Raw genomic sequence first — 27427 nt, 5'->3', positions numbered from 1 at the left:
CGCGGCCATCGCGGCGAGGGCTTCCCCGCAGTGTGCGGGGCTCCGGGGGCGGGGTCGGAGCTATCGCCTGCAGCCCAGCGCTTAGGCGGGCCCGATGCCGGTGACGGCGCCCGAAGCTCCGCGGCGCACGGTCGTCCCATCATCGCGTGCAGCGCGGGACTTGCCGGACGGCCGGCTCGCCGCCGTCTGCGGCCCCGTGTTCTGCCGCGGACGGCGCTCCCTTCTGCCGCAGAGATGGAGCGTAAAGGCAGGCGACTTGGTTCCTCTTCTGGTCTGGCCCCACTCGCTCGAGGCACCGCCCGCCTCCGGGCACGTCCCGCAGCGCCACTCCAGGTCGGTTGCAGAGCTGGCTCTTCCCCACGGAAATCCTGGCGCCGGGCCGGGCCGGGCCACACAGCGCTTTGTGCCAGGCGGCCTTCTTTTGCCGTGGGAAGGCAGCTGCATAAACCACTAGCCTCTACCACCTTTGTGATTTATATTCAAGTTGCCAGCCACGGCAGGCCTCTGTCTGCCCGCTTTTTTAGAATATTTAGACTTTTGCCATGTGTACGGTTGTTAACTGAGTTGCTATATTTAGGACCGTGCCTTGCCAGTAACACTGTGTAGTGCCTCCCACACCAATGCATTTCCACCTTAAAATCAGTGATGGGCTGTAGCAACACAATGCCTCCAGGCTTTGGAGGATAGCTTCTGCTTATCTGCAGCTCCTGTTACACAATGGCAGCTACTACACATCTGTTCTTTGGTACTTACTCTTAATGGAGAGAAATCATGCTAGTTTTCAGTGCACCAGGCCAAACCTCTATTTTGAAAATGTGATTTGGAGCTTTTCCTTTTTTAAGAGATACCTGCTGCAGGTTTTGTGATGTCCCATACATAATGATTTAAACTAGTCTGATTTTCATCAGCATGTCATGGTTTGGAGCTCCGTTAGAAAGGGCTGAATGACGGAACTTGACTTTTTCTACAAACACTGTGGTTTGTTTTGGCTTCTGAACATCTTACTGACATTGCATCTTCCTTGTCCTCTTTTTTTATTCTATTCCTTTTCGAGATCAGAAGGAGGTGCCCGATTCCTAGTGAATTTAATTCATACACTCTGTATGTTAGGCCCAATATTCCTTTACAGATATTGAAGTGCATCATTCAGACAAATGTGTTTTTTTGTCAAAATCTGAAATCACAGATGGAAAAAATCTAATCCTATTTTTCTTTTCAGCTACCTTCATTTTTATCAATGTAATTCTAATTTATCAATTTGTGTAAGATAAAACAAGAGACCTGCTTTAAGAGCTGCAGACAGAGCAGTGTAACTAGCTTGAGCTGCACGTAAGTTATAGTAATAAAGACTATTTTGCAATGTTGCACCGTTCTGGTGAGGCTTGCTGGCTTCAGAGAAGTATTGGAGAGGCCGTAGATGACTTACAACCTGTGCACTGAGCTAGGAAAGTGCCTGTTGTTACGAGTTTTCCAAAGTCCTCTTCTGTGCTTAATTTTCTTTTTCTGAATGCATTCAGAAACATTAGCTATGTAGGAATTACATTAAAGGTGTTTCATTTTTACTGTTGAGATTCAAGATCTGTTTAGGTCATCTAGCCAGACATTTGGGTTTTTTTCTAGGTAACATGATTTGAAGGTCCAAAGAATTAGCTACTATAGACCAGTATTTGAAATGTCTTTCCAAAATGGCTGTATTTTAATAAATTTGTAACACTTCCCTTAATGTTCCTAGTGAAAGCGCAGAAATGTAATAAGACACTGCCACTGGATCAGTCACAATTTTATTTGAAAATTTAACAGTTTTGGCTCTGATTGTCTAGTGAATAAACATGTGTGATACACTGGGTCTCCTTGAAAGTCTGTCGTTATCAAATGTATTGTCGCTCAATACATTTCAGTGAGAAGAATTCTATTCCAAGGACACGGAGTGCAGAATGCTATGGGGTCAGGGAACAAGAAGAGAGAATGATTTCAAAGTTAAAAATTACCTGAAACAAATCCTTGGTTTTGTTCTGCTTGCTTTATTAGTAGAGGCTGGTAAAAATTATTTTATATTCAGCCCCAGCATACCTTTCAATGTTTAATTTTTCACTTTTTTAATTCAAACTAATCTGTTGTGATATTGTGCCAATAAAAGAATCGCTGTGCCTTTATGAAATATGATTCCACACAATTACAGCTTTATCTCTGTTACTTTTTGTTAACTGCTGCATTCATGCTGGGCTTACTTCCAGGATTTTCCAACTTGTACTTTAAATTATGCAAGTCACTTGCATTTCTTGTACACAATTTTCTGGGTAAGGGGACAGTATTTTTGTCTCTAAGTATTCCTCAACTGTCCATCTGTCTTCAAATTTTTATTTGCAAATACAGAATACAGAGCAAGGGGGACAGGGGGGCAAATCCTCCTTAGGAAGCAAGCTTTAAGGAAACTAAGCTTGCAGTTGCTTTGAGTGTCAGTATTGCTGCTGGCTCAGTATCCATGGAAACTTGATTTCCCATCTTGCTTCAGGAATTAATTGAAGATCCCAACCCACCTGATCAGGGAATCAGTGTGATATTAACTCACATCCCACTATAAAGCTCACTTTAATATCTCAGCTACTCTTTTCATCAGAACAAAAGGTTCAATTATCTTTCACCAAATTAAAAAAAAAAAAAAAAAAGGCCATCTAAAGCTTTACTGCCTCAAAACCAGGGCAGAGAACAAAGAGTTACATCTTGGAGAGCTACATCTTTCAGATGGAACTTGCCAAAAACGTCAACAACAGGAGAGAGCACAGAGTCAGGAATGCTCTATGCAAATCTCATGTGCAACATCATATAGTTACCTTTATTTTTCACCTATGCCAGTAGCTGTATTATCTTGTGGGAAAAATTCACTGTCCATGCTTTAGTATCAGAACATAACTTTGTCTTCCACAGTACGTTCTTAAGATATACCATGCAAAGCTTCAAAGAGAATAAGCCAAAAGCGACTTTTGCTAAGGAATATTGTTTCCAGACTCCTCTTTGAAGACTTTTAATTAATTACAAACATAAGCATGTCAAGTTCCCTCAAGGTCTGCTTCTGGATCAAACATCTCTGATTATCTACCTTTGAACTTTCTTTCCTCTTATTTCCTGTTGAATTCCCTAGTTGCTGCCACCATTCCCTTTTATTTTTTCCTGGTCTCCAAATCATCTTATCTGCTCTGCAATCTTTTCTGTTACGACATTGATTTTCTCCATTTTCATCTTTCTGATTCTTTGTATTTAGCACCTGCTCCTTTTGTAACCATGGCAACTACATAATGATATCAGCAATGGATCTCACTATTAGCTGATGAACCCGATCTCATTAAACGCCAGCTTGAACTGATGTTTAGTGTCCTGTACCCGGGGGACAAGTTTTGTTTGGAGTTTTCTGTATTTTGTATGTGAGCCAGGAAAGGCCAATTTCTTATGTTAACTGGTATCCTTCACACAATTGTCCTCCATCTTTCGTTTCCATTGCTGACACACTTGACCCTCCCACAAATGTGGACCAGTGAAGGAATGTTATCACAGGAAAGATGGCGAGGACGTTATCATAGACTGAACATAAAGTCTTTGGATTAGATCAAAGAAGTTATGTTGTGTTGCTCTGTTACATCTCCAACACTGACAGTTTATAAGCAATTGGTCTCAAACTGTTAACTCCAGGTGCTGCAAAAAGTGCATATGCTTGTTACAGAACTATTTTGGATTTGTGGACATAGCTAAACACCACCGTTTTCTCTGAATGGCAAATGCAGGCAGAGGAAAAGTGAAAGTAGTATTTTGAACTGACTTGGTGGTAACTCAAGACATATTAGATATATAGTTAGGAGGATGAAGAAATACCACAGACCAGTGGAAGATTGCTGAAGTACAAGGACACCAGTATTCTTAAAGGAAATAATTTCCCCTTCTAGCTGAACTTGCAAATTACGTGTTGTGTTGTATTGTTATTCACCACCAAGACTGAGAAATCCATTGGTAGTTAATCACAATAACAATTCTATAAAATGCTGCATTATGTAGAGTACAAATATGCAGCAATGGATCCATAGAATACTACATGCACACTGGACCAGGTCTGTAGCTCAGACCAGGTAATGTTGCTTCTAGAATTTTTGCATTTTGCAGGTGAATAGAGGAGGGAAGAGCAGTAGTTGTTGTCTTGTTTTTTTTTTTTTTTTTTTTTGCTTTATCATAGTATTTTCAGTTACCACGTATGCTATGAAACAAATCAAATACGTGAATTGAAATCTAATAAAAACATTAATTTTAGACATGTTGCAACAACGAATCCCACAAGCTAGCAATTATGGTGTTACAGACTCGTGTCTTGGAGACAAACCTTCAGTTTCTGCAGTGAAAACAGGTCAATTCACTTTTTCTTATTCCCAGACTAAGGAAGCCCAAGGAATTGATTTTTATAGAACACAAGAATTTGACAACACCTCCTCTTGTTAAATAAGAGGAAACACAATGTGCCTATATTGAACTCACTCTGTTAACGTTCCCATTTGCACTTCCTTTTATTTCTAGACATTCAGCTTCAGTGGTACATGAACGGGAGTTTTTTTGCATTGCATTCAATAAACATTAAATCCTTTGACAAAAAAAAACATCACAGACATATTAACTACCTAATCTCCCACTCTACCTCTTCAGTAAGTTATTGTTCCTGAACATAAATATTTTGTTCCTTTTATTTCTCAAGGTTGATCTGTGACAAAAATTTCAAACTAAAGCACAAATCTTGCTTCAAAGAAAATTTGAAGGTAAAATTTACTTCCATGTATTGAAAGATAAACCAATGCTTAAGTATGTAGTAAGCTAAAATTCACAATCTTCCAATAGGAAAAGTCTTACAGTAGTTAGGATAGTCATAGACTTACAGGATTTTCTTTGTCTTGATTGTAAAAGCTGAGGAAAGGAGTGTGATTGTAATAACACACAAACACATCACTAGAGGCAAGGTTCCCCCCCCCCCCCCGCCCCCCCACTTCATGACTGAAATAGCCCAATCTGGACTGTATCCTTATCTTGATTTTGGATTTGCTTCAACTGTTCTATTATTGAATGCTAAGAATTTTTATTGGAAGATGAGCAAGAACTTTAAAATCAGCATGACTGAAAACTCATTGCTGCTTCCTCATTAATATGCCAGAAGGACTATGTGACATTTCCATGGAATGTCTGTGCTCTTGGGACTGATGAATCAGTGTAGAGCTGTTTGGAATTTCTACAAAAGTTCAGCCCTCCTCCCTTCTCAAACGGCTTCATTTTACCAATCTGTCAAGTGAAACTAAAAATAATGAGTTTGTGTGCAGTTACAAGGGGAAGGATGGAAATTTCACTGCACAGTGTATTAGGTAACTCATTAGAAAGCAGAAGCTGCATTTTCAAAAGCAGTGTGAAATGTATCTCCCATGTTTAATTTTTTTTTTTCTGCAGTTAGAAAAACAAACTATGCTAAAATTTTAAGGTGCATAGTAATACTCAAATTAAAGGAGGATGCAATTAAGATTTCTGTGAGGTCAATTTGACAAAAAGTGTTCCTTGCTTGTCCAGAGTTTCATGAAATATAAGGAAAAAACTGTTTAGGGCTAGCAACTCACCAATTCAGCGGTCATTTCCACTGGAGCCTGCTAGCCCAGGAGAAGAGGAGGCTTAGCCTCAAGAGCTGCCAATGATTCTAACAAACAGGCAAACTCAAAGTCCAAACCCAGTGCAGCTCATTAAATGCTCCTGTGATCATTCTGCACAGGTCAACCGCTGTTGGAGCAAGTGGGGATATGAAATGTCATAGACATATACAAAGAGGAAAATAACCACATCATTTTTGCATATGCCCAGAAATATAGTCAAACACTTTCTATTTACTATACAAACATTTCAGGTTTCAACTGCTGAGTTCAGGAATGGCCAATCTGAGCTGGCTGAAAGAGAAGAAAATCTGCTTCCTTCATGAGGACATCCACAGAGTTGGAAGGTTGGCAGTAGGGGTTAAGCTAGATGATCTTTAAGGATCCTTCCAACTCAATCCAATCTATGACTCTTTGATTCATTGCATTGGCAGGAAAAACTGACAGCACGGGGGTAAAAAGAGAGAAAGGCTTCACCTACACAAGAGTCTACTTTGGGGAGGAAAAAAAAAGCTAAGCTGAATTTCAAAGCCAAAAAGGATTTCAACTCAGTCCAAAAAAGAGACTCAGTCCATTACTACTGTTATGAAGTTCCAGCTAGAGACCACAGTTCATCACAGTTCATCAGCTTCAGAATTATGTTATCCAAAACATCAAGTGTAGAGATGCCACTAGAACCCTGCTGGCTTACTTGCTCTCTTATCCCAGCCACTACAACTGCTAGCTCCCAACTACCCACTTTACCTGCTTTAGCTGGGTCTGTGGAAGACCAACTGTTACTGATAGCTACAGAAAATTCCTCTCACAGCCCATTTTTACCTTTTAATTTCACATACCCTCCGCCTGTAGTATGTACCACAGGTTTTCCAGTAAGTAAGCTGAGTTCTTGCTACCCGCTCTGCAAGACAATTATTATTTCCTGACCACTCTAATGTTTCATGCCTAGGTATAGCAGCTACGTAGTACTGATTAAAACATTTGTGCTTCTGCACATGGACTGAGAAAAAGATATTTACCATTCTCTAACTTTGCACATATGAATGCTTTCCAACCTCTGTCCTCCCCAAAAGTTATTTGCAATTACAATTCAGGTAGATCTCCTAGATGCTTAACAGCAACAGTATTTTATTCTGCAGAAACAGAAAGGCCACCTAACAAATACACTTGTGATAGGAGTCCAAGTTCTCAGTTAACAGCTGAGAAGCGGACACAACCTGAGAGTGAGGAACATTTATGTTCCTGTATAATGCCAGGACAAATCAGATTCCCAAAATTTGCCTTATTTTTGCAGAGCAGAAATAGCAGGACTTCTGTGTTCATTTTCATATATTTATTCATTCAACAATGAAGAGGGAGAAAAGGCAGAAGACTAAACACATAAGACATGAAGATAAAATTATTTAGGAGCACAATTTGAAAATATAACAAAACAGCATTTTTAAAAATAATATCCACAGGCATCAGTGGCAAGAAACTGGGGCATGAGGGGGAAGAAATGTATGTAAACTCACTAGCAAAGAACAAAAAGCCATACTTTCAACTAATAAATCTATAAGCCTATTCTGATGACACATGTAGATTTAAATTCAAAGTATCTGAGACATTTATCTGTCAAAATAAACCAGAAATAAAAAGTGAATAAATAACCTCCGGAACCTTTCTCCCCCCACCTACATCAATAACTAAACCTTATCACAGCAACTTTTTCTTTAGAGGTGCCATCATAGACTTGTGATCAGTTGTCCCTGGGAGTACCACTTACCAGAGAGACCCACATGAGACAGCAGTAAGAAGTAGTGTTCATAATTTAGTCCTTAAATGATGCCTTTTTGGTCTCATCAGCAATCTTCAGCAAGTTGATACAGCCTGAATAGATATAGTAAAATGAGCTTTTTCAAATACTCTTTAACCCCAACAGAAGGGCTGTCTTTCCACGTGTATGACCCTTAACACGTCAGAAGGGAACTTAGCCAGGAAAGCCACTTCCTAGTGGAAATGTCAAAATAATTGAGAAGAGAAATAAGGACGAGTTGCCACCCTGTGGAATGAGAGCACATCTGCTTTGATTAAACCTTTTGTATTATACTCTGGATAGAAATGGAAGATAAGCAATGGGCCCTTTAAAATAGGCACTTCAAAAAAGAGAATGTTAAAAGATACCCAAGAAGAGTCTGGATATTAAAGAAAGCACAACACAAGACTTAGGTTTTGTACATTTAAGTCCTTATACTGCAACAAGTGACCAAACTTAATGGCTACAAAAATTAGTGACAGAATTCCAACAACTCCTCCTCTTAGGAAAACTCCATTAACCCAGTCATTTAACACCAGTGTGCTTCGGCACATGGGTAAAAAGGTGACAGTATCATAACGAGGCATTTTCCAATGTGTGTTTAATTCCAAACTACCCTCTGGTCATCAAATAGACTGAGCAGTATCAGAGACAGGAGACTGCACTAGCTGAACCAATTCCGTTTGCGTTGGCCTTTTCTCTGCTTTCCCTTTCCAGAGGTAATAGCCTTCCTGCACTACAATGGCTCCATGCATCAGTTACCGTATTCTTGTGGTAAATACAAAATGGTCATAACAGCTGTCTTTTACAAAAAATAAGCTGATTAATTCTATTTAATTCAATATATTCATTGCCCCAAATAAGCAAGTGATAGCAGCAATGCTGTAATTTCCATTCAGTTGCTAGATTCCCCAACAGAGCCTAGAAAAAAGGAAAAGCTTGGAAAAAAAATCTGTGGTTTGGTTTTGGCTAAACTTATATCAGCACACCTCCTATAAAACCAACATTGAGTGATGACAGTAGAGAGCCTTTATGTTAGCTCTATACTGGCAGAGATAAATACACTACATACAAGGCTTAGCCACAAAAGTCCATTCCTACCTCCCTCAATAATAAGTTAATTTCTTCTAACTGTTTGAATCATTACTAAATGTTTTGTAGAATGCACTACATGTTCTTGGGATGGGGCATGTCAGGGCAATCCACAACTCGTACTTGAAATTTAGCACCTGCCCAAAAGCACTTGTGTTGGTTTACCTAACGCTCATCATATGATGGGAAAATAGAAACATATTGAATATATTTTATTCTTCTTGTTTCTTCCCCCAAAGTCTGACATTGAAGAATCCCCAGGTCTATTCCAGATTCTATTTCTCTTTCTTACAGAAACCTCCTGGTATGTCCTGGATCCTCCTTCCGTCTTCAAGTCTCCATCTATACTGTTGCAAATAAAAGAATTTCTCAACATTGGAAAGAATCTCATACTGTTACATTATGTTCTAACATCAGCTTTTCCATGTAATAATGTCAAAATCCCTTGGACCCATATCATCCTGTATGGTTAACAAATACGAAAAGTTCATTTTGTGAAATGTGTGCACCATTAATTAGGTCATTGACTTAAAAAAAAAAAAAAAACACCACAAAAAAACCAAGCAAATTTGTGTCTGTTCTTCAGAATGCTAACTCTCTGTTGCCATGGTCACAAATTACCATAGTAACATTAGATACATCTGTATTTTTAGATTAAAATTGCTTCTCTTTTCACAGAAAATAGATTCAACTGAAAGAAAACACTCATCCTTACCAGGAAATACAACTAAAATTCAGAGTATAAAGTAGAGCAACACACAGCAATTGCTTAATTGCAAAAGCTGGCGGGGGGGGGCGGGGGGGGGGGGGGGGGAAGAGGGCTGCAGGGAGTAGGGGGGAATCACAAATATTGCCGTTTTCAGAGCTGCCTCCTACAGCTAGAAAATGGTTTGAATGTAGAATAACAACAAAGTGCAGACAGTTATTCTGTAACACTATTGCCTCAGCAAGCCTCACTGGATAGTGGCTCAATTAAAATGCCCAGAACAGCCTTTTCAGTCAGAGGTTAGCAGCAGTATTATTTAATATTTCTCCATTAGAGCCCCAGCTTGTTTTCCTCCTCACCTCCAAGGAGGACCTTCACTCATACCTCGGAAATATTGCTGTTCAACTGTCATAACTGACCTAACTGTTACGAGACGTGTCTCTGCTCTCTGCTTTATACCCTCTAGTGGACAAAAAGTAATTCACAACCCTCCTAGAGCCGTACTGCCTTTAGATCAGCACTGTGCTAGCGGGGACTTGGACGTTAAAATGCTGAGTCAAACCCAAGCATCTCTAATTTGAGATTCATTTCAGAAATAATCTAAGAGAGGAGTCAGAAATGAGGAGTTCATTAATGCAGTGCTTTCCCAAATAAGGCAGCAACACGAATACAGAAAGTTTACATTCAATACTAGTTTTGACCATCAGGAAAATTTCTTTCCATTTTATAATTTTAGTCAAATTTTTTGACTTCATGCTTTTTCGTGAGTTACTAAGCATTACTTGTGATAAAAACTTAGTTCCCTGGTATGTAAAACTTTATATGCTTGCCATCCAGACTAACTTTCCTCCCATACCTGCTACAAAGACCATGACTGAATGCCCTACCTTTTAAAGTCAGTATAGCAATGCATTTCCACTGCTGCCAGAAACACTTCAGTGTTTTACGTAGTCTCAGACAGTTATCTATTACAGAAAACTTGACCTTTGCTCCTTTAGTGTTCACTTATTTTTGCATTATTCCCATAAATGTTACTTCTAACATTATCTGGTTAAATGCTGACATAATGCTCTTGTCCAAAGGGTCTGCAGTAAGCACATTTCAGCCAGAATCCACTGCAAGAAAAGGGAAATACGTCAAACTATGTTATTTGCAATAGATGCTTACATTCCACCTGGGAATCTAGCCTTAGGCCTTGCTGTACCATTTCCATGTAGCAATCTAGGTCACAGGTTTGAATAACAAAAAAAGGCTAAATTACAGCTGTAATACAGTATACTTCAAGTCTCCACAGTCAGTAAAATGGAAGACAGCCCTTGCTTAATAAGAGTAAACATAAAAAACATAACCAATTCACAGAAGAACAGGAGCTCAGAAAGAGAGCAAGAAAGTAACAGCTTGCAAGGAGCTTCAGGCAAAGATTTTAGGCATATAAATAGCAATGACCTAAATTTACCTGCAAAATTGCAAAAAAAAAAAAAAAAACAAAACAACAAAAAAAAAAAAAACCACCAATTTGCCACTGTTTCTTTTCACTTCGTATTATTTTAATTCCTGTAATCATCAGAAATAGAGCACTGGAAATTCTGACATTGAATTGTGGGATTCTACAGATAACTGTGTATATGAGCTAAGCCCAGCATTTGGTTCACCTAAAAATGCAGGCTTTGGCAGGGGGCAGAGGGTAGAATTTCCCAGGCAAATGTATCCTCTGAAGCTTCCTGCTAGTGCTTCTTCAGCGTAACACATATACAAAAGTGATGAGAGATACCTGATATCCATCTGGTCCTCCCTGCAGATCAGTTGCCTGCTGAGGTAAAACTTTATTGTTCTGAAGGGATGAAAGTTTGCAGAATCTCAATGTATGTAGCTCAAGTCCAATTTGAAAGGGATGAGGGGGAAGGGGGAAGCAAAGGGCGAAGGGAGGGAGGGAGACAGAGACTTGACTCCAAGCGAGGAATCAGGCTCAAAAAAGAAATCAAGCTCTCATCTGTAGAATGCACAGTTTAAGTATTGCTTGAGGCTCAGAAAGTTAGCAGTATTTACTGGACAACTCTGTACTGTACACAGGTCATTTTCTACTCTAATGCTATCTATCTCACAGGACACATTCTTAGCTGCTATGCAATTATTGTCTCCATTTACTGCTAAAACCAAATGTTTTCACAATTTACCCCGCATACCTCAAGATCTTTTTTGAGGCCTCTAAGCTTTTTAACACTACCTATAAGGAACATAAGAATGAGTTATGTTTACAGTGTCTTGCAACAGAGCCAAACTCCAGATGAAAGGTGACCAGGAAACATTTCTCCTTAGTAACACTAAAGCACATTCCCATACAGCATATGCATTTCTGCACATATTACCAGCTCTTAAACATTAAACTCAGCAGATTCCAGACCAGAAATAGCACACTAGAACTAGCAGTGGATGGTCCTAACTGAGTTGCGAGGTTGAAGCAGATGACCCCCAGAGGACCCTTCCAACTCTGACACCTCTATGGTTCTACAAGCTCACGTAACTTTGCAGTGCTTTCCTGGTTTTTCACATCTCTGACTGCAAGACGACTCACAAAGCAACACCACAAGATGCTTCAGCCAGACAGCACATTACAAATTCCTAGTGGCTAAAGCAAGAAAAGCTATAGTACCGACCAGTTACATAGAGATGTCATTCAGCATCTCCCCAGCAAGCAGCAATGTGACAGTACAGTGTCCCCATCAGAATACAACTTTTTTTCCCCAGACTTCTCTCTTAGGGAACAATCCACACTTTCCAGCATTATATGCAACTTTGGAAAACAGAAAGGAAACATTAGCTCAATTCAACAGCTGCTCTCAAACACACAATGATACTTCACAGTTAACTTTGTGAGCCACCTTAATACAATGCTATGTGTAGATCAAAGAACCAGCAGAGTCCTCCATAGATATCTTACTTTTCTCCTAAGGCACTAAATTTCCTGCTGATTAAGATGGCGCAGAATAAATAATCATTTCTGGAAAGTTGTGGTTCTCTAGAAATCTTGCTTTCCAAGGAAGTATGTTGTGAGGGAGTCATACTTCCAACAGGGATGTATAAAAGAAAGCCTAGCACTACAAAAGCACAATGAATGGAAATCGAATCACTAAAATGAGAGAAGGTGAAAGTTCCCCAGAACAAGCTTTGCAATTTTAAGAACACCAGCACCCCTCTCTATATATATGCTCTACCTACCAAGGAAATCATTCTAGTCTAAAGGAAATCAATCCCAGAAATGTAAAGCTGGAGAATCATAAACTCAATTTTAAAAAACTAGGTAACAATGATGTTTAGGTAAAGTGTAAAGGTTTAAAACCTGACAGCTGTCTCCCCTGTATTTTCACACTTCTTACCCACCACGAAGGATTACTGCCAAACAAGAAACCTTTTTTTCCCGTTTATGCAACAAATCATTAAGTTTCTCACACAGGAAACCAAATTTCAGTATTTTCTTTTCCAACAGTAGAGCACTGACTTGTACTACTGCAAAGCATGAAAGTAAAACATTTATTTTCAAAAGGCAGTCATGGCTTCAGCGTTGTATGTCATGGTACAGGTATTTTAGGCTAACTTTTAGGCACACGAAGTTTGACACACACCCTCTTCAGCCCTCACCTTCATTTTCTGTTACTGCACTTCTCTCTGTGGCTAGGCATATCAGGAAAAGGCTCTAAACATTTACCAAACACAACAGGGTTCTACCACTAGGTGAAAATTTAACCATTTGCTTAACTGCATGATGAAGCCCACAGATGATACTGAAGAGAAACTACATTCCAGCATTTCCTGCTGAAAACACTGAACAGCAGCTGATAAAAGCGTTTTATCAAAACAGCACATTCAGCATTCTCATTAACAAGAGAATTTCTATGCAAGACAGTGCATCCAATGCAGAACTACATCTAGAAACTCACTAAGAGATCACGTGGGTGGTGGTAGATCTGCAGTGGCTTTGATCAAGCAAAGCACAATCTAGCAGTCACATTTGTACTAGAAGAAGAAAACAGTATCCATGCTAAGACATTGGTCTTGCTCTGGGTAAGTTCTGCTGCTTGACATCATCAGCTTCATATCACACATTAGATAGTCCCTGACTCTACTGTAGACTCCCTCTTGCAACCAAAAGCCAATTCCTCTGTATAAACAAAAGTCAGAGTAAAACTGTTGACCCACATTGACCCACAAGCTAATGACATCAAGCATCAATGCTAAGTAAAAGCTACTTAGCACAGGCCCCAGCTCAAAAGATAAAAGATAAATCCAAATACCGTAACTGAATCTTCAGAAATTCTTCCTGTGCTTCAAAGCAGAAAAGCCACTACAAATAAATGGATTCTAGAGAAGATTCTGGAAAGTCTCTCTGTGAAAACCCAGTAATCGTAGACTATCACAGTGCATGCACAAGGAAAGGGCAAGAAGATCAGCACAAGGGGAGACTTGGCTTCCAAATCAAGTCCCTCACAATGATTTACATAAATAATTTGCTATGCACAATTCTAATTAAAAAAAAAAAAAAAAATCAAGAAACACAGTCATAGACATACTCGGTATATAGAGAACAATGGTTCTCTCTTGCTCAGTACAGTAAAGTCTAGGACAGCAATTCCTCACAACTGGATCTTCCACATAACCATGAAAGATTTTATCTGTTGTCCGGAGAGAGGAATTTCCTTTGGAAACAGAAAGTATTCCTGCTTCAGGACATGCATTTGCATGTGCTAATAAGACATGAATATGAAGTTCACTAATAAACTAAAAAAGAACAAAATAATTGGGGTTTTTTTAAGAAATACAGAACCAAATCAAGGATTTTCTACTGGCTTCTGGATAAGGCCTTGTGGATAATTTAGGAAAAAAAAAATTGTGACAAGATGCAAGTTTCTAACATGGACTGTAAAGTTTAAATTTTTAAAAGCTACAAAAAATAGTAAACCCAACTTAATTGGCTTCCTGAAATAACTGGTCAATTCAATAGCAAACAATTTGCCACCAAGACAATGGAAAACAAGAAAAAAAATCAGTCCTAATCTTCATGAACTTTTGAAAGGCTATTCTCTAGGACAGAAATACTTGTGAGCATTAGCTGTAGAAATGCTTCTATACCTTGTCAACAGCAAAATACTGGGCTCTGTGAAGAATTCAGTGTAATTTCAGAAATGTGACAGCAAAAGTATGGGACGCAAACATCTGCATGTAGGAGCTAGGCTCCTTTGATAACTAATTTCAGTGAAAAATAAGACCATCAAGTATTCACTCAGACACCGATGTCTGTAATGGTGCACCTTCATTATAGATCTTGATAACAAGAACCCTACTCATAAATTTTCATTGGCTCAGCTGGCATGTGTACAGGGGATCTCTCCTTAATGATGTTCAAGAGACTAGTATGGCTTGGCATTATGCAAGTTTTCTCTGCAGCACTACAATTTCCCTCCCATAATACATATTCTACATGCCTTGTAGTTTTCTGTCCCAAGCGTTAAGTATTGCTCAAGTCTCAGGACACTGATAAGCATGGCACATGTCAGACAGAAAAATCTGTGCAAGGGCTGCAGCAGGATAAAGCAAGAGGACAGATTAATCAGTATTAACCAGTATTGTGCCCTAGTGCCTACTTTTTATCCCCCATAAACAAAATCCTGAAGTTAGAGGAATCAACTGTTTCAGTCCTCATGTTCTGAGGATTGACTCTCCTACAGCTGAGAGGTGAGGGCTTCTGAAATTCTCAAGTATGCCCGTAGACTTTTTTGAGACAAGATTTTCCCCAGACATCTGCTAGAATAAAAGAATTTGTCTGAAGTAACAAGCAACACAATGATGTGAGTTCAACCACTAAATGGCAAAGCGAGTATGCTTGCCGTGGAACTGCATGAGACCTACGGCATGGGACTCACCTCATTCTGATGCTCTCATAGGAGTCAAAGTGAGCATTAGAACCTGAAATAAAATTCAAGCAGTTTCAAAAAGAGCCAAAATCTTAAGAGATGCCAACCTTTCCTTCTCAACAGTAACTCCTACCTACTCCATCATATAATGTGCATGTAATAGCACATTTCCTTAATTAGTTATTCCAATTATCTCCCTTCCAGAAAAAAAATATCACCTTCCAGAAAAAATTAAATAAAAACCAATCTCCTCATCTTCCAGTACGAGTAGTGGGAATCTAGCATTAGCCTCCCATGAGCCAGTCCTTTTATGTTCAAAAGCACTCAGTATACATCACTTCAGTCACTTTCTCAAAGGCGATGGACATATCAGGTACGGTCCATTCTTAAGGAATACGACTCATGGTGGGCACTTCTTAACAACGCACAGCTGCAGAAGAATACCCAGAGCAAGATAAGACATTTTAGAGAGCCACCCACCCTGTGGAACTCCAGTGTCTAGTATTTTTCCAGCTTCTGTGCAATGGATGTATCTAACCCTAGTCAGTATTTCCAGCGAAGATTCTCAACTAGAGTTATACAGTGGGAATTCCAAAGCAACTGGCTATGTACAGATATATCAGCATTCCCTCCAACAGAGAGATGAAAAGGAGAAAATTCCTGAGGATTTATTTGTATCCTCTACTCTGCTTTCTGAATCCCAGCCTCCCCCTTGCCTTGGAATGAGCTCTGTAAAGCAGTATCGGTTATGTACAAGAATCTCAGCTCCCTTCCTTTGGAGAGTTTCCCCATAAAAGCGAAAGGCAAATCCCAGGACAGAGACAGGTGCTGGGGTGGGGGAGGTCGCCTTAGGATGACTCGCCAGAAGTAAGAGAGCCAGCAGCTTTCTTCTTAGGGCGGGCTTTTACACTTCTTACTGGAAGCTGAGGAGAAATAAAAAAGAGGCATCTTAGGCTAATTTTAACATCTAAATGTGTAACAGAAAGATGGAAGAATGCAGAGTGAAACTAGGACAAAACAACTACAACATGATCCTATTAATGTCATCTATTGTCTCAAAAGGCTATTTAACCATTCTTTTTCTTTTTCCAATAAACAAATCACTCAACATATCCATCAGATAGCAACCAGGAAAAGGCATTATAAAACAAGGTATGTACAGCAGTAAAATCAAAGCCAGCTGTGCAAACAAAAGGTTAAACACAGTTATTTCTGACTGGTAACATTCACATAACATTTCATTGTTCTAACTTTTCTGCTTCCTTACTTCCATCACTGTGGATATTCTCAGCTCAGTTAGAGAGAAAGAGAAAGGTTTTCTAACTAGGCAAGAGCCTGAGAAACAGTTGGGAAAGAATGTAAATAATTCTTTAATCTATCTTGTTATTCACATTGTTTATAGATATGCTCTGCCACTGTGCGTCATTCACTGTACACCAATGGTGTGATATGTTTTTACTCTAAGACCAATGGAATTAGTCTTCTCGATGTCCTCTATATATAGAGCGGTATATTTGAAATAAATCAGAGCTCATTTTCTTTGCCTTCTGATCAAGAGTTCTCTATTCCCGTCCTGCTCGACAGCGACACATCACCAGTGCAGTTCTCTGAAAGCTGTAGAAACACCCTGAACCAAATTTGCACGCTTTACTTTGATGTCTTTCATTCTAGATATTGGTAAGAAGAGCATATTTATTCATCTAAGATGCATTCAGCCCTGGCTGGCAATCTCAGAGATCTCAAAGACCTCCTACAAGTCCTACATCCGAGACAAAGATCCAACAATCTGATCAAAAATACCAGTACGCCTGCAAAGGGCTTTATTAGTACTTCTGTATTCACAAGAAACAGCATAGAAGAGTTCTTTCTGTCTTTTCATAATCTCATTTTGAAAAGTTCTCACTAGGAAGCTTCCACTCAAATTCTGAGCCTCTTGTTTCCCTGCTCCTGTCTAATACAGAAGACAAGAAAGAAGAGGGGTCAACTCAGAAATAAGTCATTGAAAGATCCTAGTTAAATTAAAATGCATCTTTGGACACAGATGTCCATTCTTGGAGAAAATCAAAAGTCACCTGGACCTGGTCCTGGGAACTGGCTCTACACGAGTAGTGGCTTTGAACCGGGCAAATTCAGGGAACCCCTCCAACCTGAATTATTCTGTGATTCTTTTACAAGGAGCACTTAAGCACATGCAAAGGTTTCCCGTGCTCTGTAAAATTAGGTTAACAGTACAACTTAAAATCATGCCCTTTGCAATTACTTTCCTTCAAACTATTTAATATTTAGCCCGAATAGCTTGACAATGTGAGTCAGTTAGATAGCATTCTTTATCTTAGGTAAAAATGATAACATTAGAAGTCCAAGTTGAATCAAGCAAATAGGACCCCAACTTCATAAAAAGGGAGAAGCATTTTATCATGTACAAATCAAACCATAAGAAACACTCAAGCAAGCATCAAGACCTGGAAAGCAGCACCTGGAAAAGCATTTTCTAGAAAACACACCTGAAAACACCTGAAAAAAAGAGTGTTAAGCTCAAGTGATTCTTGGACACAACTGCATTTACTTTTGTTATAGTTTATTTTAATAATAAAAAATCAGGGATCTCATGTCCCTTCTGAATGGCTGTAAATATCTTGGATCATCACGTGAACATAAGGAGACAAGTGAACAATCATTAGTTACTCAAACTTCGAGAAAAAACTCCAGGAATGGGGTAGGTGGGGACTGATGTAATTTCCCATATCTAATGTGTAAAAGTCAAGGGTGGCCTAAGAGGGTACACAACTGCTGCATTTAGATTAAGAGAAAGTGGCTGTCCCAGGGATAAATGTCACTATTATGTATTCACACTGTAGCAGATAGGAGAGAGGATATTGTCTACAAAACACGTTAAAAATACCTAAATGCTCCACCCTTCAATATAAAACCCAAATGAAAGAAAAGCTGGGTTCTGGCTTATGACCGAGGCTTACAGGCATGATGAAAATCTAAAGCTAGAGACAAGTATAGCAAGTAGATGACAAGTCCTCTGATGTAGGACTCAACTAGAAAAGACAGTCCAACAAAATTTAGATATACAGCTTCTAAATGCTGAGACTCTAAAGCTAGAGCCTTCCAACCAAGCTCACAGATCAATGTCAGTGCTGGAAATTATCTATACACCAACTCACTTCAGCTTTCATTACCTTTTTAGGAGTTTTGAGACTCTGGGTACGTTTAGGAAGTTTGTCTCCTGCATCTTCATCTGATGGGTCTGTTCTAGTATCTGATGGGGTTCCATTAGACCGATGTGCCACACTGCTCTCCTCTCCTGAGGAGTAACAGGAAGCTAAGGAACAAGAGCAGAAGTTTTAGCAACTACTTTTCAAGAATCTCATGAGGTTTAAAGTGGCCCACCCTCAAGGAACATATGACAGAGAGACCATCCTGAATAATGATTATGGGATAAGTACAGAGATGTATATTACATGAGGAGGCTCTACGGAAGACAATGCAACTTCTACCAGATAATTTACAATCTTGTACTCCTTTCTGAGACCCAAGGCTGAGGGAAGCCCTCCTGGCTCACCATCCGAGGTCTCATACAATGGCCCAGCAGGTGGTCTGTACCTGAGTCTTCAATAGTTTCCAGAAGACTCGCACCAGAGGGGTGCAGCTGTGGATCACGGCTTCGCATAGGCACAGTATCTTCATCTCGGATCAGAGTGAGATCCTGCATGCTGAAACTTCGAAGCTTCTCAGACAAAACTCCCTGGCCCTAAGAAGACATAAAATTAGGGTGAAAGGCACTTCACCAAGATCATCTCACACAGGATCATTCATTCAGAAGAGGAGCAAAGATGCCCTATTCCCCACTAGGGTACTCTGAAAAAAACAGAGAAGGGAAAACAAGTAAGAGGTTAAAGCAAAATCCACTCCACTCCCCCTCTACTTTTTCTAAGTCAAAGGATGGGATTAACTGCAGGACACACTGGAAGGAAGGAAAAGTAGGTTGCTGCTAAACAAGTACTAGTATCCCTAACAGACCCACAGCACCTAACTGCTGGTACACAAAAATAAACTGCTGGAGAATTCACGAATGTTATGGAAAGCATTGCATTACCTTTGCAGCTGCAGTAACTGCTGCATTGGCAGCAAGGTTTAAGCCTCTCTTGCCAACTCGCATCATGGTTTCGTAGCTCTTGTCACAAGCCTGAGTAATGTATTCATCAATTTCCTAGGAATGCAACATGGAACGTGGCATTTAGTTCCTCATTATAAACATGATCCATTTCTCCATTATCACCCTTAAAAACACAAAGCTCGTCTGGACACTCTTTTTTCAGGCTACTAGCATCAGGTGTCATTGACCACATAACTTGAGTTTCTCTGCTAATTACAGAAAGCATGTAAATGCAGTTTTAAAATACAGTATGCTATTTCCAAATTATAACAACCGAAACAAAGCAGTTGCTTATACCAACAATGTGAAAAAACAGACTGGCTACAGAACATGCTCCTCCTATTGTGATTCAAAAGGCTTAACTACTGCCAGTGACTGTAAGGGCTCATGTACTGGGTTAGCCAAACATGCTTTCTAAGCATTAGGCAAACTATTGGCTATACTGCAATCTTCAGTAAGCTGCAGTATGACATCATTGTCAGACACAGAATCATTCTACATTCACTAAGGTCAGCACAAGTAAGATTCACTGATTTCAATTTCTATTGTGGCATAACTGAATTAGAAATCAGTCAGTTCCCAGACAGGTCACTTTCTTCCAACAACAAGCAAGTACCTTCTCCTTATTGGAGAGCGTTGGGTGCACAAACTTCCTGTAGAGGACACTGGAGCCCTTGGTGTAAGGGGAGAGCAGCCAAATCACAAATGCGATTTTCAGCTCGAAATAAAAGGGAAACCTGAGAGAAAGAGGAAAGAAAAAAAAAAAAAAAAAAAAAGTAGAAGAGAGAGAAAGATGGAGAACTGGAATCAAGATCAGCACAGAGACAGATGGAGATAACTAGCAGAGAGCAGCACAGGCAGAAAGAGTGTAGGCAAGATAAAGGCTCAGAAACAAGAGAATCAATTATTCAGGTCAGAAAAGGAGAACCCTTTTTAGAATCCTAGGACATACCTTCTTCGAGTATCATTTAGTCTTTCATCCATAGCCATGAAAACTCCATAAACAGGGCATCTCTCAGCCCTGCAAACACACCAAATTACAATCTGATAGCTACTCTCATCATTCTGAAGTTTCTTCAGAGAGCACCCACTAGATATTAATATTACATTAGCTTCCCTTCTCAATTTCCAAAATTTTCAACTATGTATCTTAATAATGTCACATTCCTGCTAAAGCTGATGGCTGTTTCTGAAACTTCCAACAGGTACTCCTCATATAAGACACAAAAGCAAGGCCAGTGTAAATGAAAAAGAGCAGGCAGAAGGTATGCCTGTCCTCTCTAACCCTTAACTAATAAAGTCTGTGAAGATATGATAGCAGAGATTGAAACACGTGAATGCAAATTCTCTACCAACTCAATTAGTAGGAAGAAACTTCTGTAGTTTTCAGAAGTCCTTTATGTGAATAAGATAAAGTTCTTATACTTTTTTGATCTTTGTCTGCTTTTCAGATTTTATGCAGATAGAAACAAAGCTGCTGAGCACTTTTGTCAGGCATGTACAGTACTTCATGACTCTTCAGAAGGTGAAACTCTTGAGTAACATTGTTTCAGAGATGTATGCAAAGCTCAAACACTGAAGCAATGAGGCAACTGAAGATACCCTGTTTCAAAGGTTCAGCTGAAGCCCTGTAGCAATGAATTGTAATTTTTGGAGGCCTCCATATTGCCAAGCATGACACAGAGCACTGAATGGAGTAAGAATCTGCTTCCTTCTATTCCAGTCTGTCCCACCCTTCCTAGTGAAAGCGAAGCTCATCATGCAAACTACTCACAGCACCAACATGCATGTAATCTGTTCTTCCACATAAAAGGCTGTCAAAGCAAAATAGGTCCCTTCCTTCTACCATTTTTAAGGTGTCTTTTAGACTATCATTTTTCAAACTGTACTAGTTCACATTAACAGCTTCTCAACAATATTTCACGTTATGAAAGGATGAAGATCCTTTTACAGATACTGCGCATTTACCCGAACTTTGCAAGCAAAGGAGTTGAAACAGCTAAGATGGCAGTCGCTACGCACAGTATCTAGAAAGGTCACAGGGATTGAAAACTCCTAAAGGAGACACAGTTTATTTTCTTAGCATTCTAACACGTCTCCTCTCTGCTTAAAAAAAGGCAAAAAACCAAAACAAAGACACAGCAATAACCAAAAATAAAAACCCACAACATACCACTAAGGAACTCACCAAGAAAGAACAATGTCTGTGAGTGTTTCTGCAGTGGTGAAAAAGGCAAACACAATCCAGTACATCATCCACTTCACCTGCAAAAGAGCAGTCACTCAATGGACGTACCTCAGAACACAGAAAAAAAAAATAAATAAAATGTCTTCTCAGTATAAATGACTCCTCTCCACACATTAAGACAAATTCAAAAAGAAGGCATATATAATCTGTAATGGACACAAACTAAATGGTACATTTTGGTCTGAGAAAACATGTAGGATTACTGTGCTCTAACTAAACAGATACATGGATGAATGCATGCCCTGGAGCAACATTATGGTGCAACAGCGTTAAGGTTCCAAATGACCTATCCAAAAGGATTTATCTGTTCACTTTAAGAAGTTACACTCTTCCATATATCATGAATACCATGAGAAATATATATACATGCACACATGTAAAAGTTTAAATTTCAGCTGCAGCCCTGTATCCTCCTGATGTAAAGTTTTTCCTTAGGAAAAAAGAAAAACAACAAGCCAAGAAACATACTATTTTGTGCTAACTCACTAGTAAGCATTCTTTGCCTTAATCATTACTCCCAGAAATCACACAAGCAATTAATTTTTCTTTTTAAATAAAGGCTCCCTGAGAGAGGTAAAAAAGCAAAGAACACGCCACATTAACCTAATCTTGTTTAAGGTTTAGAGTAGATGTATGTACTATTATGACACATTTGGATGCCTTTTATCTATCTCTCTACTTCCTCACACCCTTATCTGGGGCAGTGTTTCTTTCAAAGCACGAAATAATTCCCCTGTAACAAACACAGATGCACACTGCTGTTTTGGTAACTGGTTTCTCAGCTACAAGCCAAGAATTCATTCAGCTTATTCCTCAAGAGGAGTCAGCTGAATTGTAAGGGAAATTGCTAGTTTTCTATCCTGTTGAGAATTAAAAAAGAACATAAGCAGCAAATAAATGAAGACACCTTAATTAAAAGCAATTTAACACTCTTAGTGTCATCAAGAATGGGGAAAAAAGAACTAAACTGATTCAGGGAAATGCCACCTATTAAGTCCATACATTTATCAATCTATTAAAATTACATGAACAATTATGTTAATATAATAATGACACGTTGACAATCCTTGTTACAGCAAATATTATAAAAGCAGGTACTTCCCCAACCTTGCATGTGTTGGAAAATTTGGTGATTTGTTCTTGAAAGACCCTCCACAAGTTTCTCATAAAAGACAATTAATCTGCCTCCAGCTGTTCTAACACAGTGAATGGTTTGGAAGACAGTGGTTAGTGATCCAAATTATTTCCACTTCACTGCAAACTCTCTCTTTCACAACAGAAAATAGCAAAAACTTGTACGGTATGGCTCTCTCCTGCCTTTTTTTTTTTTTTTCCTTGTATCATCAGTTTGGACAAGACCAGGTGTTGTTCAGCTGATCTAAAGCAAGTTTTCAAAAAGAATGATTAAGTCCTTGGTGCAGCAACATGAATCAGCTCTTGTATGAAGACGTGTGTGAATAATGATAAATCTAAGTCTGCAAAAAGGGATCCAAAAGGGTGAGAGATTTCAGAAAACCTATGCATCAGTAAATCTTACTTCAGCATTAGGCAAAATGAAGGCAATAATAGTAATAAAAGCAATTAGCAAGTACCTACATATATGTAACAAAATTAAGATTATGGGTTTTTTTCAGAAAAAAAAAATTCACCAAGTGTAGCAGAACTCTTAGGTTTCCATAAGACTGTGCTAGCTATAGTGCTTTCCTTACAGGGCAAGGGTATGTGAAGTTTCTAAATAGTTTCTAACAGGTCTATACAAACACTTAAACAAAATCATCAGGGATAAAAATGAAGGAACTATTGAGGATTAACAACTGGTTAAAAAAAGGAAACAAAGGATAAAAGTAAATGGCCACTTTTCACAATGAGGAAAGTTACCAGTGGAATCCCACAGGAATCAGTGTTGCGATCTGTGCTGCTCATCTTCATGAAACATCTGGAAAAGGTTGTGAATAGTAAGATGACAAACTGTGCAGAAGATACTTTTCTATCCAAGAGATTAGGTAGGAGTTGATGAAAGAATTCAAAAAAGGATCCTGATTGATCTCTGGCTGACATTTTGTCTCTAAATGGGATTAAATACAAAGCAATGAACTTACAGTGTCTGCTTTTTCTTGGTGAAAACTATTGCATTTACATATATTAGTAGATGTCACTCAAAAGGGGTCACTGTAGGCAGCCTTAGTGAAAGCTTAGTGCTTATTTTTCACTCTGCTAACAGAATGCTCGGGAATATGAACTGAGAACAGAAAACATTGTTTTGTTACTGTTTAAATAAACTTCATGTTCACATCTCTGATACTGGACACAGGTCTCTTGTCTCTTTCTTCTTCTGGCACCCTTCAACCTATGCTCTAAAGCCAAAGAAAAAAGAAGTATGGCTCCTAAACAAACTAAAGGATCCTACTTTTAGTTTTAGAAGTCTCTCCAGATGACCAGAAACTAAGAGCAGAATGCAGATGGGAAGAAGCCCTATTTTTTTTTTCTTATGACAGATTACAAACACCTTCCAAAACTGTGGGTTGAATGAGGCTGCATTTTTTTTTTCAATTCACTAAAAAGGAGTCAGGAGTCATTTGCTGCTCACCCTGATGATGACCAGCTTCAGGTACATATATAGTATCCCCAACTTGCACCAAGAACCTAAATGAATTCAGCAAATGCAAAAGCATAACTGCAACGTAGACTTGACCAACGCTGAAGACGACATGTAAAAAGAAAGAAATTGCTTTTAGGACAATCTGAGCTACTAGAAGTAGTTTGCCACAACTGCTCAAGGATTTATCCTGAATTTTTATCATGGTGGTAGAGAACAGTAAATTTGCACTGTACTCTGATGTCACTGACAAACTGTTTGTGGTAGCTTTGTCTGTGTCAAGTCAAGCTTCAATACACCACTTTAGCACTGATACACCTCTAAGACCTTTCTCCACCACCAAACCCTAACCAATGTTGGTTCTTAAGCACTATGAGCAAGCAGTAGTACATAAAAGAGCTAGATTTGAAAATGGGCAGTACAGCATTCAAGTTTTCTGCTGACTTTTCACATGAAGAACAATTTGAACAGACATTGCCCCTTCTGCTATGTTTTCTCCCGTCTTTCCACTTGTGTTGAGAAGAAGAAGTGCTTCAAATGTAAGTGAATTAGACAGATGACAGTCCAGCATCTAACTGCTTATTTCTGATGCCTCTCAAGTAAAAACAATTAATATATAAGTTTTAGCAGTTCAAATACATTTTCTTGAACCACTTTGCTGCAGCAATCCAGACTAACTACTTCAGGAAATCTATACCATTGAATCACTAAACAAAACCCAAAAATTAATACCATACTTTTCCACATCATAGGTCTTGTCTCAAGTGATCCACTTAGAACATCGCTTCTGTAAGAAGGCAACACACTACCTTACAAAAAAAATCTGATATTTTAAATATGGTAATTGCAGCAACGGTGTAGACAGAGAGAGGGAAACAGTTCCAGAAGGAAAGGAGAATGAAGTTTTGACCAACGTAGAACACTGATCGCAAGCAAAATTGATAGGAAGCCACAAGCCAAGCAGGATTATTCAACCCTTTGTAAGAAAACAAAAGTAGTACTGAAAAAGCAGTAAATGACACAAAGTAAGGATAAAGTTACAAGAAAGAGCTTGTCCTGGACTTTCATATGCTTCCAGACTGCAGTGTTTCCCCCACTTTTCCTTCCTCACTCAGCATCTCCTGAGAAAATACAGCCCACATTTACGGGTTGAAACCTCCCATTTCAGTAAGCACCCATCCTTGGCAGCTTTTCCAGAGACGACTGGAGCTGCTGCTCGGGCGGCCTGTCTGACCCGAGCCCCTTGCCGAGCCGGAGTGCCATCGTCCCGGGGGCAGGCCGGGGGCTTGCGAGGCGGCCGCACAGGACGAGGCGGGCGCTGTGTCGGCACAGCGAGCCCGTACTCACATATTCCTTTACGTTTTTCGTCTTCACGGCCTTGTAGGAGGAGTACGCGGGGTAGAGGGTGCCGAAGATCAGCCTACAAGAAGAATAGACCCCTCAGCGCCTCGCGACGCCCCGCACCGTCCCCGGCCGCAGTGGCGGGCACTCCCCCCGGGATGCCGGTGCCGGCGTGATGCCGGTCTCCGGGCGGGGATCAGTCGCTCTCACCGCGGCACCGCCCGTGGGCCGCAGCAGCCCGCGCGAACCCGCCCGTCTGCGGCCGCAGCTGCCCCTTCCCGGGCGTGGGGCCCCGCGGGGCAGCACTGACGCCACCGGCAGAGCCCCGCTCTGGGCCGCGGCCCCTGAGGGACCACCGGGGAAGGGCCCCGCGCAGCGGCCCACACCTCCCCGCGCCCCGGCCGCACGCACTCACACCACGAGGCGGGAGATTATCCAGGAGACCATGGCGGCACCGGGCGCGGCTCAGGGCTGAGCAGCAGCGGGAGGCGGCTCTTAAAGGGCAGGTTCCTGCAGCAAGCGCAGCTCCGCCCCGTGTGCTCGCATGGGAGGAGCCGACGCGGCGGAGGGAGAGGCCGCAAGGCCCCGAGCATCCGGCCGCGCTGCGGACCCCCGCGAGTCGCGCTGCCCGCCCCAAGCTGGGGGAAAGCCCCGCGTGCCCTCGCACCACGTCGGAAGGTGCGGCGGGAAGCCGGGAACGGAGCCACGCCAGCGGAACGGCAGCAGCGAAGTAGACAAGTGGCGTTACTGGAACGATGGCAGAGAAGCAACATGCGCAATGTGAGGAAAATTACAGGAGAGTGCTGAATTGAGATCACGGGCACTTGGGAGGACAGAGTAATAGAAACCACAGAAGCAGCCATCTTCCCTCCAGTTGCCTCCTCCAGGGAAATCCAGCCAACAGCTACTACATGCTGCAAACAGGGTAGTTAAGAGTAAAAGCGTTTCAGAGTTCCACGGCTCCGAGTTTCACCCAAAACCGGATGCAAAACAAAACTCAACTAGCCGATACTGACGTTTGCGTTATCAAACCAGACGAATAAAGGCTGTTACTTGTAGTTTCCAGGTAATTTCAGTATTGCCAGATACTCTTTCTTGAAAGCTGAGAGGTCTAAGATTCCTTTGTTAACTACACAAACAAGGCTGAACAGTGTACGTCTGGGAATATCCTTAGTGCAGGCTGGGAAATGTGTATAAATGTGTATACTTAAGCATACTGGAGTACCGGAAACTGTTGTATTTTAACAGCTCACCAAGGAACACTGTTAAAAGAATCTTCCTCCTCAGTCAATGCCAGAGTTTGTGACTGGGTCCCTGGGAGCCTGTATGTATATTACAGTCAAGGATTGATTAGGCCCTGTAAGGAGATATCTGAATCACACGGAGATTGTTATGGACAAATTCAATTGGGGAGGCTAATTATAGATAAATCAATTAACAAGAATTTATTAAGCAAGCGGTATTAAGCAAAAAAACAGCGCTGGGCGGCCGGGGAGTCTCCACTCTGCCACGGCGCACCTTCCCCCTTTGACCTTTTTGTTTTTATAGTCCCCCCTTTTTTTTCGGTTGACGTATTTTCTCTCGATGTACTCTGCGCCGGTGCAATTGGCTGCTAGGGGGTCCTTTTCCTTTTTTTTTTCTTTTTTTTTTTTTCTCTCTCTGCCCTTGGTGGTCATAGGGATGAAGGCTCCTTATCTTCTTTGCCGGTTGTCCTTGGCCTAAAAGTTAGCTTGTATATAGTTAGTTACACAGTCTTCTATGCTAGCTGCATTTGCACAATTCTTAAGCAGAATACTTGTTGTTTATCAAGCCCCCCCCCCCTTTTTCTCCTCTTTCTCTTCTCACAGTCTGAAATTCTCTATTCAGTTTAAATTCTTATCTTCTTTCAATGTCCGTTTTGATGAACAAAGACTTTTTATTACAG

General features: G+C 40.4%; 1 protein-coding gene and 1 long non-coding RNA gene across 13 annotated transcripts; one reads left to right on the top strand and one right to left on the bottom strand.

Moving 5' to 3' along the window:
- Window positions 1-1772: 1772 nt before the first annotated feature.
- Window positions 1773-26034, bottom strand: REEP2 (receptor accessory protein 2). 12 transcript variants are annotated; one of them, XM_053990700.1, is made up of 11 exons: window positions 23445-23675; window positions 21507-21583; window positions 20271-20339; window positions 19935-20055; window positions 19259-19372; window positions 18766-18913; window positions 18342-18484; window positions 16016-16076; window positions 15163-15205; window positions 7420-7523; window positions 1773-1937 (listed from the first exon to the last, which is right to left on the bottom strand). In XM_053990700.1, the coding sequence occupies exons 1-10, from the start codon at window positions 23622-23624 to the stop codon at window positions 7496-7498; spliced, it is 984 nt and encodes a 327-aa protein (XP_053846675.1). In that variant the 5' UTR covers window positions 23625-23675; the 3' UTR covers window positions 1773-1937; window positions 7420-7495. The 12 variants fall into 12 exon arrangements, with proteins under 12 accessions (XP_053846675.1, XP_053846676.1, XP_053846680.1 ...); XM_053990701.1 differs by lacking the exon at window positions 1773-1937 and adding an exon at window positions 4515-5787 and having other exon boundaries at window positions 23445-23676; XM_053990705.1 differs by lacking the exons at window positions 1773-1937; window positions 23445-23675 and adding exons at window positions 25510-25582; window positions 25919-26034 and having other exon boundaries at window positions 6973-7523.
- Window positions 4730-8894, top strand: LOC128814662 (uncharacterized). Its single transcript, XR_008439451.1, has 3 exons — window positions 4730-4790; window positions 5912-6004; window positions 8836-8894. It is a non-coding gene; the product is annotated as an uncharacterized LOC128814662 (long non-coding RNA).
- Window positions 26035-27427: the final 1393 nt, after the last annotated feature.

Source organism: Vidua macroura, chromosome 15 (genome assembly GCF_024509145.1).
Source record: "Vidua macroura isolate BioBank_ID:100142 chromosome 15, ASM2450914v1, whole genome shotgun sequence".
Lineage (NCBI taxonomy): Eukaryota > Metazoa > Chordata > Aves > Passeriformes > Viduidae > Vidua > Vidua macroura.
The sequence above is the reverse complement of the archived record's forward strand: the minus strand, read 5'-3'. Positions and strand labels throughout refer to the sequence as shown.